The sequence below is a fragment of the Heliangelus exortis genome, chromosome 20 (assembly GCF_036169615.1).
Source record: "Heliangelus exortis chromosome 20, bHelExo1.hap1, whole genome shotgun sequence".
NCBI lineage: Eukaryota > Metazoa > Chordata > Aves > Apodiformes > Trochilidae > Heliangelus > Heliangelus exortis.
The window spans coordinates 3613053-3625706 of record NC_092441.1 but is presented as its reverse complement, the minus strand read 5'-3'; the positions used below and the strand labels follow the sequence as shown (position 1 = coordinate 3625706).

Sequence of the window (12654 nt, the reverse complement as noted above, 5' to 3'; positions counted from 1 at the left end):
GCTGTGAAGAATGAGTGCAATAATCTCAGCACCAGGCCAAGAGTCAGGATTCTGAAATTCTGTTCCCAGTGTTGTCACACATTGCCTTAAACAAATGACCTAATCTCTGTTTATTCAGCTGTAAAATGCAGATAAAATTTGTCTTCTACATCTTCACAAGGGAAAATTAAGTAATGTTTTCTAAAGCACTTGGAGAGCCTCACATGAAAGATTCCCTACACACAGAATACTGTGTCAGAGTAGATGGGAAATCCCTTATAAAACAGAAAAAACAGCAAATTATACACAATGATAAAAAGTTTAAAATGGCACACAAACAACACAGTTGGTAACATACATGGGGACAAAATCTGAACAGCTTACAGCCCTAATGTTTACAAACCTAGATTTCTTAACATAAAGAGAGGAGAGGAAATCCTTTCTGATACATTCTTTGACAAACTATGAAACATGCTTTTAACCTGCTGTCTCTGAACTCATTACTGCCAGAACATTTACAGACAGCAGCTGCCAGTGAGCTGCTAATGCCCACCTAAACTCTGTGTTACAGGAAATGGAAGGGTCGAGTGCCTGGCACGTACTCAGACTCAGATGTGAGGCCAAACTACTTAGCAGATAAAGTGCAAATGGGCTGATGAAGGAGATGTTAAAAGTATTAATCTCTCTGCAGTGATCATCACTGGTTTATGAGAAACCATGCAGGTGGTTTGTAATTTCTCAACACCTCTGATTTTTGTAGCTGCCCTTTGGTATGTTCCTCTGTGACTTGGCTCTCTTTTCATGGCATTTATCTACTAAACTATTCAGTCACAAATTTATCCCTAATCTCGACACAAACACTTCCTTTATGTGTTTAATTTTTCACTAGCTTACTTACCATTATTAGCTTTTCTGATTTCACTATAAACTGTTTCAGTCCCCTTCTGTACAGGAGCTGGAAAATGTATTGGCACAGAATCAATTTCTTTTCTTTCCTTTTTTTTTTTTTTTTTTTTTTTCTTTTTTGTTTGCCTTATGAAAAGCTCCTTAAACAAACAGAACACACTGTTTTACTTTCAGAGGAAGTAGCTACGTAAGCAGCACTGATCCTGTGGAGTCTGTATGAAAAAGCAACTGCACCCCCTCCCCCAAACCCAGACTTTAAGATTCTGGGAGGGAGATGTCTCTCCCTCTATATAAAACCAATATATATAAATACAAAACCAATATATATAAACAATACATGCAAAAACAACTCTGCATTTAGGACCACTTTTTCATTTGTATAAAGGCCTATGCAGGCAGCTTGCTGTTCAAGGATCTCAAAGTGTTTTAGAAGCATTCCTTCATTTCTGTTTAAATGAGACTCTTAGAAAACCTCAGAATTCTATTGAGAGCACCTCCAATTTATGTGGATCTTCAATAAACCAAAAGTTACATTTTTCTAGTTCAAGTTAAAACCCAATAGACTATGGTTGTTCCTTCTTTGCAAGAAACTGAAAAGAAAGATTACATTTCTGGATACATAGTCCTGTACCTCAGCTATTAAAAAAAAACCCCAAAAACATTTAAAGAATTCAGACATCCTGATCTGCAGCCAGACTCAGAATCAGGACTGTTTCTGTTCTGCATCACTCTGAAGAACTTAAGTGTCTCTGGCACCACATTCTTATTTGCCAAAGCTAATTTCATTGTTTTTAATTCTGTTAAGCATCCTTCAGAAACTGGGAGCTGATACATCAGAACTGAGTTACAAAATAGCTATTAATTTCAACTGCAGTAGGAATTATAATTCACCAAGTGCCTAATCACAGCTTTCAAACTTGCAATTTTGACATGAACTTTCTTTGCAAAATAGTCTGAAGACCTTAAAGTGCATTTCATGTGTTTATGGACTCTTGCTTAAATGATTAATTCAATTTCCAGTGAAGTAAGAAGTAATCTTCTCAGAATTTTAATGAGAGGTAGCTCATTTCATTTGGAACAAATTTTTTTTTAGCAGATTACAGTCCTAAATCTATTTGTGTTGACTCTGTGGAAAGACTTGGTGGGAGGCATTTCCTTAGCTTGCTATTTTTTTCTTTCAGACTCATTTCACTAAATTGTGATATAATGCCACTGCCCATGCTATTTTCTTTGTTAATCTTCCAAAAATTGCCTCAGCACTGAAATTACTGGGATTTGACATTTTTTCCCACTAACTTTGTAAAGTTGCCACCCTGTAGACAATTAACCAGCTATAAAAGTAAAAGAAGGAGCATGTTCTTACTCAGCTGTGATTAGTGGTTTTTCTTTTCTCACTTTAAGGATATTTCCTGACCTTACTTTAGCACTGGCCCTTTGATTTTTATTTTTTTTTTTGCTTGGATTAACCATAAAAGGTCTAAATCATAAAGGGCTAAATTAATCATAATATTAATCATAAAAGGTCTAAATTTGCCATCTTTTTGCACAACTAAGCTTCAGGAAAGACAAGCACTGTCTTTTGTCAAGCATATAATCTCTGTAAGTATTCAATCCAATCATTCTCTAGAATTACCATCTCTTTAAATATCAAATTAGCATTCCACTATGACTACACCAAATCAGAGGTGGACTCTGTAGCCCCAGCTCTGCCTCGTATTTGTCTACCCTCTTCCCCCCTACTTCAGAAAGTGGGTATGAAATTATTCCCACACAGAAGTTTTAAAACAAAGCAGTGAAACTTTGCTTCAAGCAGCCTTACCAGTGTCAGTAACACTGGATGAATTTTACATGTCCAGTGAAAAGGTAACTGTGATACCCTTTGTTGTCCCTAATGTTCTGCATGCCATACACAGGTCTGTAACATGAGACAGCATTCAGTTAAATTAATCTGATCTCATTTACACACTATTTTTTAAACATTAGTTTGCAGTTTAATGAGATGCAGTTTACACAGAATAGGCACTAACTTACTGCTCAGTATGGTACACTGCAATAGTGTTATATATACCAGAAATAGGATGAAAAGGTTATTTTTAGAGAAGCTGATCTTGCATTTCATAGGGCTTTAAATTTAAATAATCATGCACTAGCATATCTTTACTGTTCCACTGTAGTGCACAGGGTCTGCTCAGAAACAGTTGGAACAATTATGTATTAGCTCTGTTCTGAAAAAGAGTGCAGGAACTGGGGTGTCTCAGTGCAGAATTTAGCAGAGGTGGGTAAACAGCATGTTTAGAACACAGGGAAAACTCTATGATGAATGACAGCAGCACATGAAAACAGAGAAAGGAGGACTGGCTGTTCTGGGAGAGCTTTGCTGCCAAGCTTGAAGACTGAGCACTTTTGCCCAAACATCTGTATTGCTAATTAAACAATCATGTCTTTTGTCTCTGAAATAAATGAAGGTCCTGGTTCCCTACCAGGAAAAAGCAAATTTGTCCATTTCTTTCTCAGTTTGCTTCTCATTCAGCTAAAGGAAAGAAGCAGAGCATAAATGTCTCTTGTGGGTATCATTAGCTGTCAGCTACTTGAAACTTTCTGTGAATTTCTGAAAGATTTAACAGCTTTCAACACAAGGCCATAATGATATCACAGTTCTCCAGATGACACAGAAAGACTGAAGTGTGCATTTGGGTGCTGGGAATAAATTTCAGTGGTTATTCCTCCTTCAAGGTTGCAGAGACATGTACCTTAGCCTCATGCCATGAGGTCTGGTTACTGCCACCACAGAACTACAAGTAGGAGACCCAAGTTATCTGGGCATCAATATTCTCATTTCTCTGTTTAATGTGCCACAAAATCCGGGCTGGTCTCCAGGCCTCTCCAGACTGAGAGACTAAATCCATGCTAGACTTTCTTCCTCCTCTTATCACAAGGGAATTACAACTTTGACCCTTCAATCAGTTCCTTCACAAAGGAGGAAATTCCACTGCTTTCTCTTCTCCCCACTATCAAACCCTGTGGCTAATCTCCAATGGCTCTCAATGAATTTGGACTCTAACATGAGGATCCACAGCCTTCTGCCCAGGGCCACAGCTCCAGCTGGGAGTCCTGCACTGCACAGACCTCATGTGGATGGGAAAGTCCACAAGAAGATCCCAGGGGAAGGGGCACTGCAATGAAGAGTGTGGCACCCACAGCATCATCTAAGTTAAGGAGTGGCACTGGCATGAAGCTGTCCTGCACACAGAACACCCCCTGCTCTTGCATTCACAGGTACAAATATCAGACCAGTGTCAGGGAGCTGCAGTGTGCCCAGAGTTGCTCCCAAAACATAACCATAGAGGCCAGAGAGTTCATTACCTCTGTGAGGATCAAGCGTTGATACTTCAACTTCAGTGTACTCCACCTCATCACTCTCAAGGTCAGGTCCTGCCCCAAAAATATCAAGAAGATGTTTCTTTGTAGGACTGCATGCTTCATTTGAGCTGTAGGCCTGATCCTGCTGCCACTGAAATTAATGGACAAGTCCTCATTGACCTTGGCAGGTGCAGGATCAGGCCCAGTTACAGCAGAGGTGAGTTCCTCTGCCAGGAGCTGTAAGGCCAACCCATTCCTAAGGGTCACCCCAATGTGAGAGGCAGCAGAAAAACTCAAGCCAGATATCTGGAATTATGCCTAAAACTCTGACTTTCAGTGTAACACATTCAAAAATGGCACAGCACAAATGGAACAGGGAATTACCTGACAATCTCCCATATTGCTGCTCCAGCTCCTCTCTTGTCTATTTCTCTCCCTGCCATTACATTTTCCCCCCCTCCTATGGCTGCTGTGGCAGGACACTTCCCATTCTCCACCTCCCTCCCATTTAAAGCTTTCTCCAACCCTTTCCTGGCCCCCCTCATCACCTCTCATAGCCTCAATTTCTGCTTTGCCAATAAGCAATTTCAGCTTTTCTTTTGTTTGCCCTTCAAGCTCTCCACAGAACACCTACAAATGGCAACTCATCTATCTCCTCAAAATGCTTCTCTGCCACAATGCTCCCAGAAAACCTGGCAACAACTAGACACCTGATTTACTAAGACTACTGACTGGCTAGGGCTGGCTCCCTGGATACAACTGACACAAGAAACAGTTGATGCTTTCCACTCTCTCTTCTCATTAGGGTGGAGAGGGCTTTCTACCAGATTTCTGTAAAAGTTGGAAGAAACCTCAACAGTCATCCAGACTGGAATCCTGGAGAACTGCTTGTGGATTTTTTAGAACAGAAATTCAAGAAAGATCTAATCATTAGAGTAGGAGTTTTAAACCAGCCTTCTAATAGCATTGGTGAGTGACTCAAAAAAAAAAAGCTGAATGAAACAAAAACAGTGTTTATGGTGGTATATTAGTTAAAAGCAAAGTTTAAAGTACTTGCTTCCTACAATAAAAGCAACTCTGAATGAGCAATACAGCTTTGTGTTGCAATGTTTCTGCTGTCTGTCTGTCTCTTGTGCAGGAGAACCTCTCTCTGGTTCTAATTGGACTCATTCAGGCCACAATGGAGCAACTTCCATGCACCAACTACAAACTCCTTTCTTTTGCTTTCTGAAGTAAAAGCTATTGACACAAAAATGCAGAATACATACTGGCATTTTTAGATATATAGGAATAATAGGCTTGTTTTTCACATCTGGTAGAGAGATCTGCAATAGCCTGGTTGGTTTACTGAAGCTGCCCAATGCACAGTAGGTAAGGATTGAAGCCATTTATTCCTTGCACAGATGCAGATCATTAGACCAGAGCCCACTTAAACTGAACCAGGTAGAATACAATGGAAAAAACAAAAGTCATTGAGCTTGAGCTTCCGATGGTTGTTTCCAAGTTTTCCTGTGAAATTAACTCAGTGCAGCACCTTTCTCTTAGTTCTGTGGTACAATGCTGCCCTGCACCCTCAGAACTGCATCAAACAATTAATGATTAGAAATTCCTGCCACCTAAATTGCATACAAGCTTATGAGGGAATCTAGTTCTGTGCTCTGGATCAATTTTAAGCTTAATTTTGATCCTTAGTTCCACTGATGGATTTCCAACTCAAGGTCTAACAGACAACCAAGTCAAAATGTATTACAAGCCATCAGAAATTGCATCTAACCCATGAGAATATTTTCACATCAATATAAAATAGTATATTAGACTAAGTATGCTTTCAGATGGCAAAATCCACATATTAAAGTTCTGTTCTTTACTAAATATCATAAAACCACCACTCTTGAAGAATATAATGCAGTACATTTTAATGAGTATAAATATATAGCCCACATGGTACCTCAAGGTATTTGGTAAATTTTTATTCAGATTCCATAGATTTTTTTCATGTTTTATGCTTAAGTATTCCAAGATCTGAAGAAATGAAGAAAGGACAGAGAAGTAAAAGAAGCAGAAGTCTGTAGAAAAGATTATTTTTAAAAAGAGTAATTCTGAATATTTGCTGTATAGAATTTAAACTTTGAGTCTAAGTTGTATTTTATTCCATCCTTCATTAGATGGCCTGGAATCCAACACAACAAGGTACACTTGATAATGCAGCCAGTCCTGACATTGCCATTGTCATTTTGCATGGAAGACCTAAGAGCAGCAGTGTCTTCCTCACTATCAGAAAGAAAATGGAAAGGACTGGACCTATCAAATCCTGACTGCTACCACTAGAAAACATCACAATTTTCACTCATAAAATAATTTTTAAATCTATTGTTTAAGTCTGAAATTACCTTTACTTTCATCTGTTGCTTTCATATGATTTTCACTATCTTCAATGTAACCTGATCCTAAAATATTAAAGCAAAAGTTGAGCTAACAAAACAATTTATATATATAACAAAATACTTAACATAGCCAATATCTAAACAACAGCCACGTAAGTCCAAAACTTTAATTTAATGTTTAATTAAGCTAATTCACTAGTAGTCTTGCAGCAAAATATCCTACCTGAATAGTAGTCTCCATCACTGTGCTCTCTGGTCAGTTTTTCACTTGTCAAGTTTGCAGCCAAGGCAGAACTGAAAAGCAAACCAATAGAAGTTGATGCAATTGCATAAGCAGTCAATAAAAAGAAGAATATGATGATATGCAAAGATCAGTCATTATCTGTGCTGACTACCACACATTCTGAAGTACTGAGGCTAATGACAAGTTTGCCTTTGTCTTTAAGAGAAGCAGAAGGACACTTAAAGGTTAAAAATGGTCCCTCATTCATTACTCTTCTTTAAGACCTCTGTATTTTTAATTCCACATCTAGATGCATTCAAATGCAGGTCTGACAGTCTTCTATTTCTCTTAGCTGGCCTTTTTTTCCTATTTTTAGAGTATTTCCTCATCCTGTTTTTGTAGTAGCAGGTGACACATGAAGCACAACTCTCTATTGTCTGCAGGTGTGTGCCCATAATACATTATATTCACGTGGTGGGAGGCCTCCAGCCTGCTAAGCAGAAATACTTCACCATTACCATAAAGCAAGCCATCTTACCCAGACATCTCCATGGATGGTCCTTTAGCTTGGCAAAAAGAAGAAAAGCATCTATTAATAGATTGCAAAATTAAAATAATTTTAAAGTAAAAATCCAAACAAAAATACAGTTATTATCTACCCAAGTCAGAACAATTTCTCTTGGCTACCACAGAAATAATTCCCTAGTGTCTTACATTCTGCTTATAGCCCAAATCCCTTAAATGTCTCTTTCCCAGAGAGCCAAAGATCCCAAACCCTAAACTTTAGCCTTGGTGAATTTAAGGAGTTTGGGACATCCAGATACTCCAGATTTTCCTAATATTTTGCAATGCACTGCATATCATGAGATTTTCATTTAAGTCACATTTACAAATTTCTGAAAGGGCAAGATCTGAAAGAATAACTTAATGGCAAGAATCAAATCCCTAAGTTATAAGTATTACAGTGTGAGGAAAAATCAAACAAACAAAAAACCCAAAACAATCCACAACCTAATAATCTTGAACTTGTTTCAGGAGAACCAGAGAAGTACCTCAACTACTGAGGTACTCCCAGCCTGACCTGGGACCCCAGACCAAACTGTCATAGCTCTATAAGGGACCAAAACATTCCATAGGCTCTGTCTGCCCCTTGCACAGGACTGAATTCCAGACCCAGGAATGCACCACACCAGTGCAGTCCTGGCATAAATCCCATAGCCTTTGCCTCAGTAGTGCCTTCCCAGCACCATTAGCTGGATGCTCCCATTCTGTACAATATACTTGGAAAGCTTCAGCACACCCACAGCTTACTTTGGGCCACTCAACACTTTATATTAGATTGTTAGTTTTTAAAACTGGATTTAGTCATCTCCTGAGCCCTCACCCCCTTTGCTCCTGAAACAAGGGAGAGTTCAACTGTAATATATTTGTCACCAAAACAATAGAAGGGAATTATTCATTACCCTTTTTCTTCTTACACAAAAACCACCACAAAGCCAGAGTTACTGCTCCTGCAATAGGTATTAGGACAAATGCAGCAATGACTCCTTTCTGCCAAGCCGCTAAGATGACTGGAAATAAGAAAGAAATGTTTAAGAGAGTTATGTTCAGTGACAGGTCAGCAGCACCAACTTCTGAGGTTCCTGACCTTTCATTTTACTACAAATCAGCCTTCTTACACAGTGGGGAAGAACTTCCAGGAGACCTGCATGCACAGCTCACAGGTGAGCCTCTCCTTTGTGATCAAAAACCTGTGGGTTGCTCTTAGCTTGCATCTGGCTATCTTTGAGCATCCCTCAAACTTCCCCCCGTAAAGCAGACAATCTCTGTTTATAAATGGAACACTCTCTGTTTAACCTCTGACAAAGGGTGGAACAAAAACAAATAAGGGAGTTATACTTAGTAACATCCCAGTTAACATGACCTCATCTCTCATGATGACACAGCATGCAGCTTCTCCCAGCAGTGAGCTTACCACTGATGGTTATTGGGTGGCTCTTCACATCCACATTGGCTCGGTTGGAAGCCATGCAGTAATATGTCCCTGTGTCCTGCCTGTTCATTGCTTCCTTGCGCCACATCACTCTGTCTGAGTGTTCTCTTGTTTCAAACACAAGAACTTCATGATCAGTTTTTCTGAAAATCCGAAAGTGGATCGGCCAAGATCCTTCTTTCACAGAGCAGAGAAAAGCAGTCTCACTGCCATCTTCCACTTCTCCGTATGGAATGCTGCCCAAGCTGGCATTTTTGATAGGTACTGCAGAGGAAGGCATAAAGAAAACAAACATTAGCACTATTAGAAATAACTTTGATGATAAAATAGTGTACTGTTGAAATAGGTGTTTGGATGCCTTTTACTTAGGCCAACAGAGACTGAATGCACAGGATTGATCTTTCTGAACAGTCTCTGCCAGTGTCCTCTAGTAAATATTTTTATACACCCAGAAGTAGAGAGGGCAATATAAAGAAACAAAGCAGACCAAGAAAGAACCTATATCCATTCCAAAGAGGTTGGTCAGTCTCACCAATTATCTCACTTAGAGTCCCAAAGTAGTCTATTTTTGCCAGTAGCTGTATGTGGTTACCTTTTGGTCAAATGACATCAACATAGGTGCCAGCAACATGCAGAGGACACACAGCTCTACTTACCTTTCACATTTTGCCAAAACCACTATCAAAACAGTAAAATCTTTGGACAACATCAGAATGGCAAAACTAACCAAGTCTGACCAAGTAAGGAAGAGGTGACACTACCAGGCAGACACTGAGGATGTTGCAGGCAAATCATTATTTCCTTTAATAAAAGGTCAATGCCTACAATTAGTTGGTTCCTTCTGTAGTTTAAGAATATTTTCAGGTCCTCCAGGACAGCAGCTACAATAAATGCTTTATTTCTACTTGAGTAGGGGACTTATTTCTGCTCTCCTCATTCACTATTAAAGAGGAATGCCAACAAGACAGTATCTGTCAACATGAAGCCTACAACAGTTAGGGACTTCGTGCAGAAGGCTTCAGTGTGCCTCCTCAAACAGATACTCTCTTCTTTACAATGGTTTATCTTAGGTTTTCAAATTAAATTCAAGGTCCAGTCTATATCTTGGGTATAGAATATAAAAAAAATTTCCTCAAGCCCTGTAGCAAAACCTATTGCTAACAAGTAAGTTCTTTGGGCACCCAAGGAACTGTCTGCAGTGGAGACAGAACAGATCTACATCAGTGGCAGAACTTTCTTGAACCAAACCTTTGAACCAATGAGATCTAAACGAGGCACTGTCACATGAAACCTCAGTACCATGTGCTTTGAGTGCTCCAAACAAATCTCCAGAAACACAATATACTGATTGAAAAAACCCTGCTAAGACAATGTGCTCCTTTACAGGTGTAATAGCAGGGAAAGCTACACACACTTTTTTACAAATTATCAGTCCTGACATCAGTCTGAGGTGGCCTCCTACAAAACTTTGGTTGTACTTGCTTTGGTTTCTCTTCATATCTGCCAGCAGCACCCTTGGAAATCCCAGCCTTTTCCCTGCTAAGATTCCCAGTCTGTATCAGACTTTGTGCTTGCCTCTGCAGAATTCCAATTTATCTTCTTTCTAAAGCTTTAACTACAAACTTTACTCATGGGCAGAGGAATTCACCCTTTCTGCTTCACATATACTTGTAAATCAGAGACTTTGCTCATATACACTAACTCCTGGTTGACTTTCAGAGCTATTTAGCAACTGCAGCTTCTGTGTTAAACATATGCTCAGTGCCTCTGAAAACTGCAACTGATAACAGAGGTGTTCAGAAGTGCAGAGTTACATCTTTTGCCAGGAATCAAGCTGCCTCCATTTTTCTAGTGAATAAAATCATGGGCCAAATCCACCATTTTGCATGTATTTAATCCAATCCTATGAAAATCAAACACGAATAAAATGGATCTGGTCCTGAAATTTTTAATCAATAATTATACTAGAACAGCTTCTAAGATTTTCAAGTCAGACCTGGTTTTAGCATTAAAATAAACTCCATTGTAATTAATCTGACTTTGATGACTAGCTGGATTTTTGCTTTAGTGAGCAATAGTTTCTAATATAGAAAATAAACACATAGAATGGTGTGGGTTGGAAGTGATCTCAAAAATAATATATTTACAACCCCCTGCACGGACAGGGACACCTCCCACTAGACCTGGCTGGTCAAAGCTCCATCCACTGCTCCCAAGGAGGGAGCATCTCCAACTATTTAACTCTAAGAAGAATTAAACAGACTTACCTATTACTGTGATGTTTAAAATATTGCTGGTTTTCACACCACTGGAGTGATTATTTTTAGCTTCACATTTGTATCCACTTTTGTCATTTTGTCCAATATTTTCATCCAAGAACGTGGCATATGTGTCATTAACTATTTCTTTCTTAACTTCATTTCCTTTGTAGAATGTGAATGTTATTGGAGGTGTTCCCATTGCTGAATGACAGATTAACCACAAAGGCTTCCCTAACACCACCTCTGGTAAACCACTGGCAACAGAAAGGGTTGGCTTGGAGACTGGAGCTAAAAGGAGAATAAAAGAAAAAATTGTTGCATAAGGCCCCTTCATAAGGCCAGTAGAAAAAATATTATTTTGTATAAAATATGTAAATATACAATATTTAGCTCGTTTGCACACACAGGGTATACTGGGAAGCTCTTCTTCATTGACAAAATGAAAGCAGGGGGCTGACTTGAATAAACAAAAATATAGACAATGAAACATATGACTTAGACTAAAATAGCACACAAGTAGCATGTAAAAAAAACCCAAAAAAGGTGCAGAGACAGCTGTGGATTATACAGACCTGAGAACTTGCTCAGACCCAAGGAGTAAGTCTGTAGACCAAAAATATATGCAAATACCACTGCATGTTTTACCTGAGATGGATTCTACAAGCACCTAACCAGGGACCTGTTTCTGCAGCACAGTGAATCACAACCAAGTTAATCCCCCTGCCCAGAGTTCAGACCCAGAAGTGATTGTTACATGAGAGGGATGGAAATAGGAGTGTTCATAAATAGTGTGCTGGTGAGGGGGCTGTATTGATAGTAAAAAACTTGGCTTTTCTGGAGCTGAGCTACCCAGATGGCCCCTGGCTCTCATGGCCCCCCTCCCAGAGGGTCAGGGGGAGGGATTCACAGCAGACACTGACAGTTTCAGATCAGATGGATGAGTAAAAGGTTTGCAGAACATTCCCAGGTCCTGAGAATGGTAATGAATGGGAGTTTATTTGGCACCCAGCAGAACCAAGGGAGCAGTAGGAAGACATCCTAACTCCCTTCTCCCAGGGACAGCCCTGGAAAAGCCTGACTTGATTAGATTGCAAAATGCCAAATCCTCTACAGACACAGGTTACCTCACACACCTCAGAGAGATGAATAGTGCAAGAACTAAAAGACACCCTGCTGGTCCATGGACTAGAGACTAATGCAGTGAACAGATGTGCTTATTTATAAGCACCAAGTTTTGATATTTTCCCCCCACTATTGGGTTCTAAGCCTCTATATCAACTCACCATAAACATTTATCCTTACAGGTTTGCTCTCCTTGACTATTCCTTTTACTTCAGCTTTACAGACATAGGATCCAGTATGATTCACATTAACTCTCATGGTTAAGTTTCTAGAATTTCTCAACCAGATATCTCCATCTGAATTTCTCCGAAACACAGAGAAGTTTGCTTTCCTAAAACCATTAATGCTGCAACTCAAAGTTAGTTCTTTATTTTCATCCAGCTTAGTCATAGAAGCAGCCAATGTTGGCTTGGGGAATAACTCTGA

At 39.4% G+C, this 12654-nt stretch overlaps 1 protein-coding gene across 3 annotated transcripts in view; it reads right to left on the bottom strand.

Annotated features, from left to right (window-relative positions):
- The window catches only part of PECAM1 (platelet and endothelial cell adhesion molecule 1), a 39166-nt gene that overhangs the window by 12209 nt on the left and 14303 nt on the right, over positions 1-12654 (bottom strand). For 2 of the 3 annotated variants that reach the window (XM_071764474.1, XM_071764472.1), the window contains exons 7-15: positions 12390-12650; positions 11113-11394; positions 8828-9109; positions 8316-8423; positions 7391-7418; positions 6853-6923; positions 6636-6692; positions 4249-4317; positions 878-934 (exon numbers count right to left, since the gene is read on the bottom strand). In XM_071764474.1, coding sequence (XP_071620575.1) covers positions 878-934; positions 4249-4317; positions 6636-6692; positions 6853-6923; positions 7391-7418; positions 8316-8423; positions 8828-9109; positions 11113-11394; positions 12390-12650 — 1215 coding nt within the window. The remainder of the gene's footprint in view (positions 1-877; positions 935-4248; positions 4318-6635; positions 6693-6852; positions 6924-7390; positions 7419-8315; positions 8424-8827; positions 9110-11112; positions 11395-12389; positions 12651-12654) is intronic. The other variant, XM_071764473.1, reaches the window with a different exon arrangement.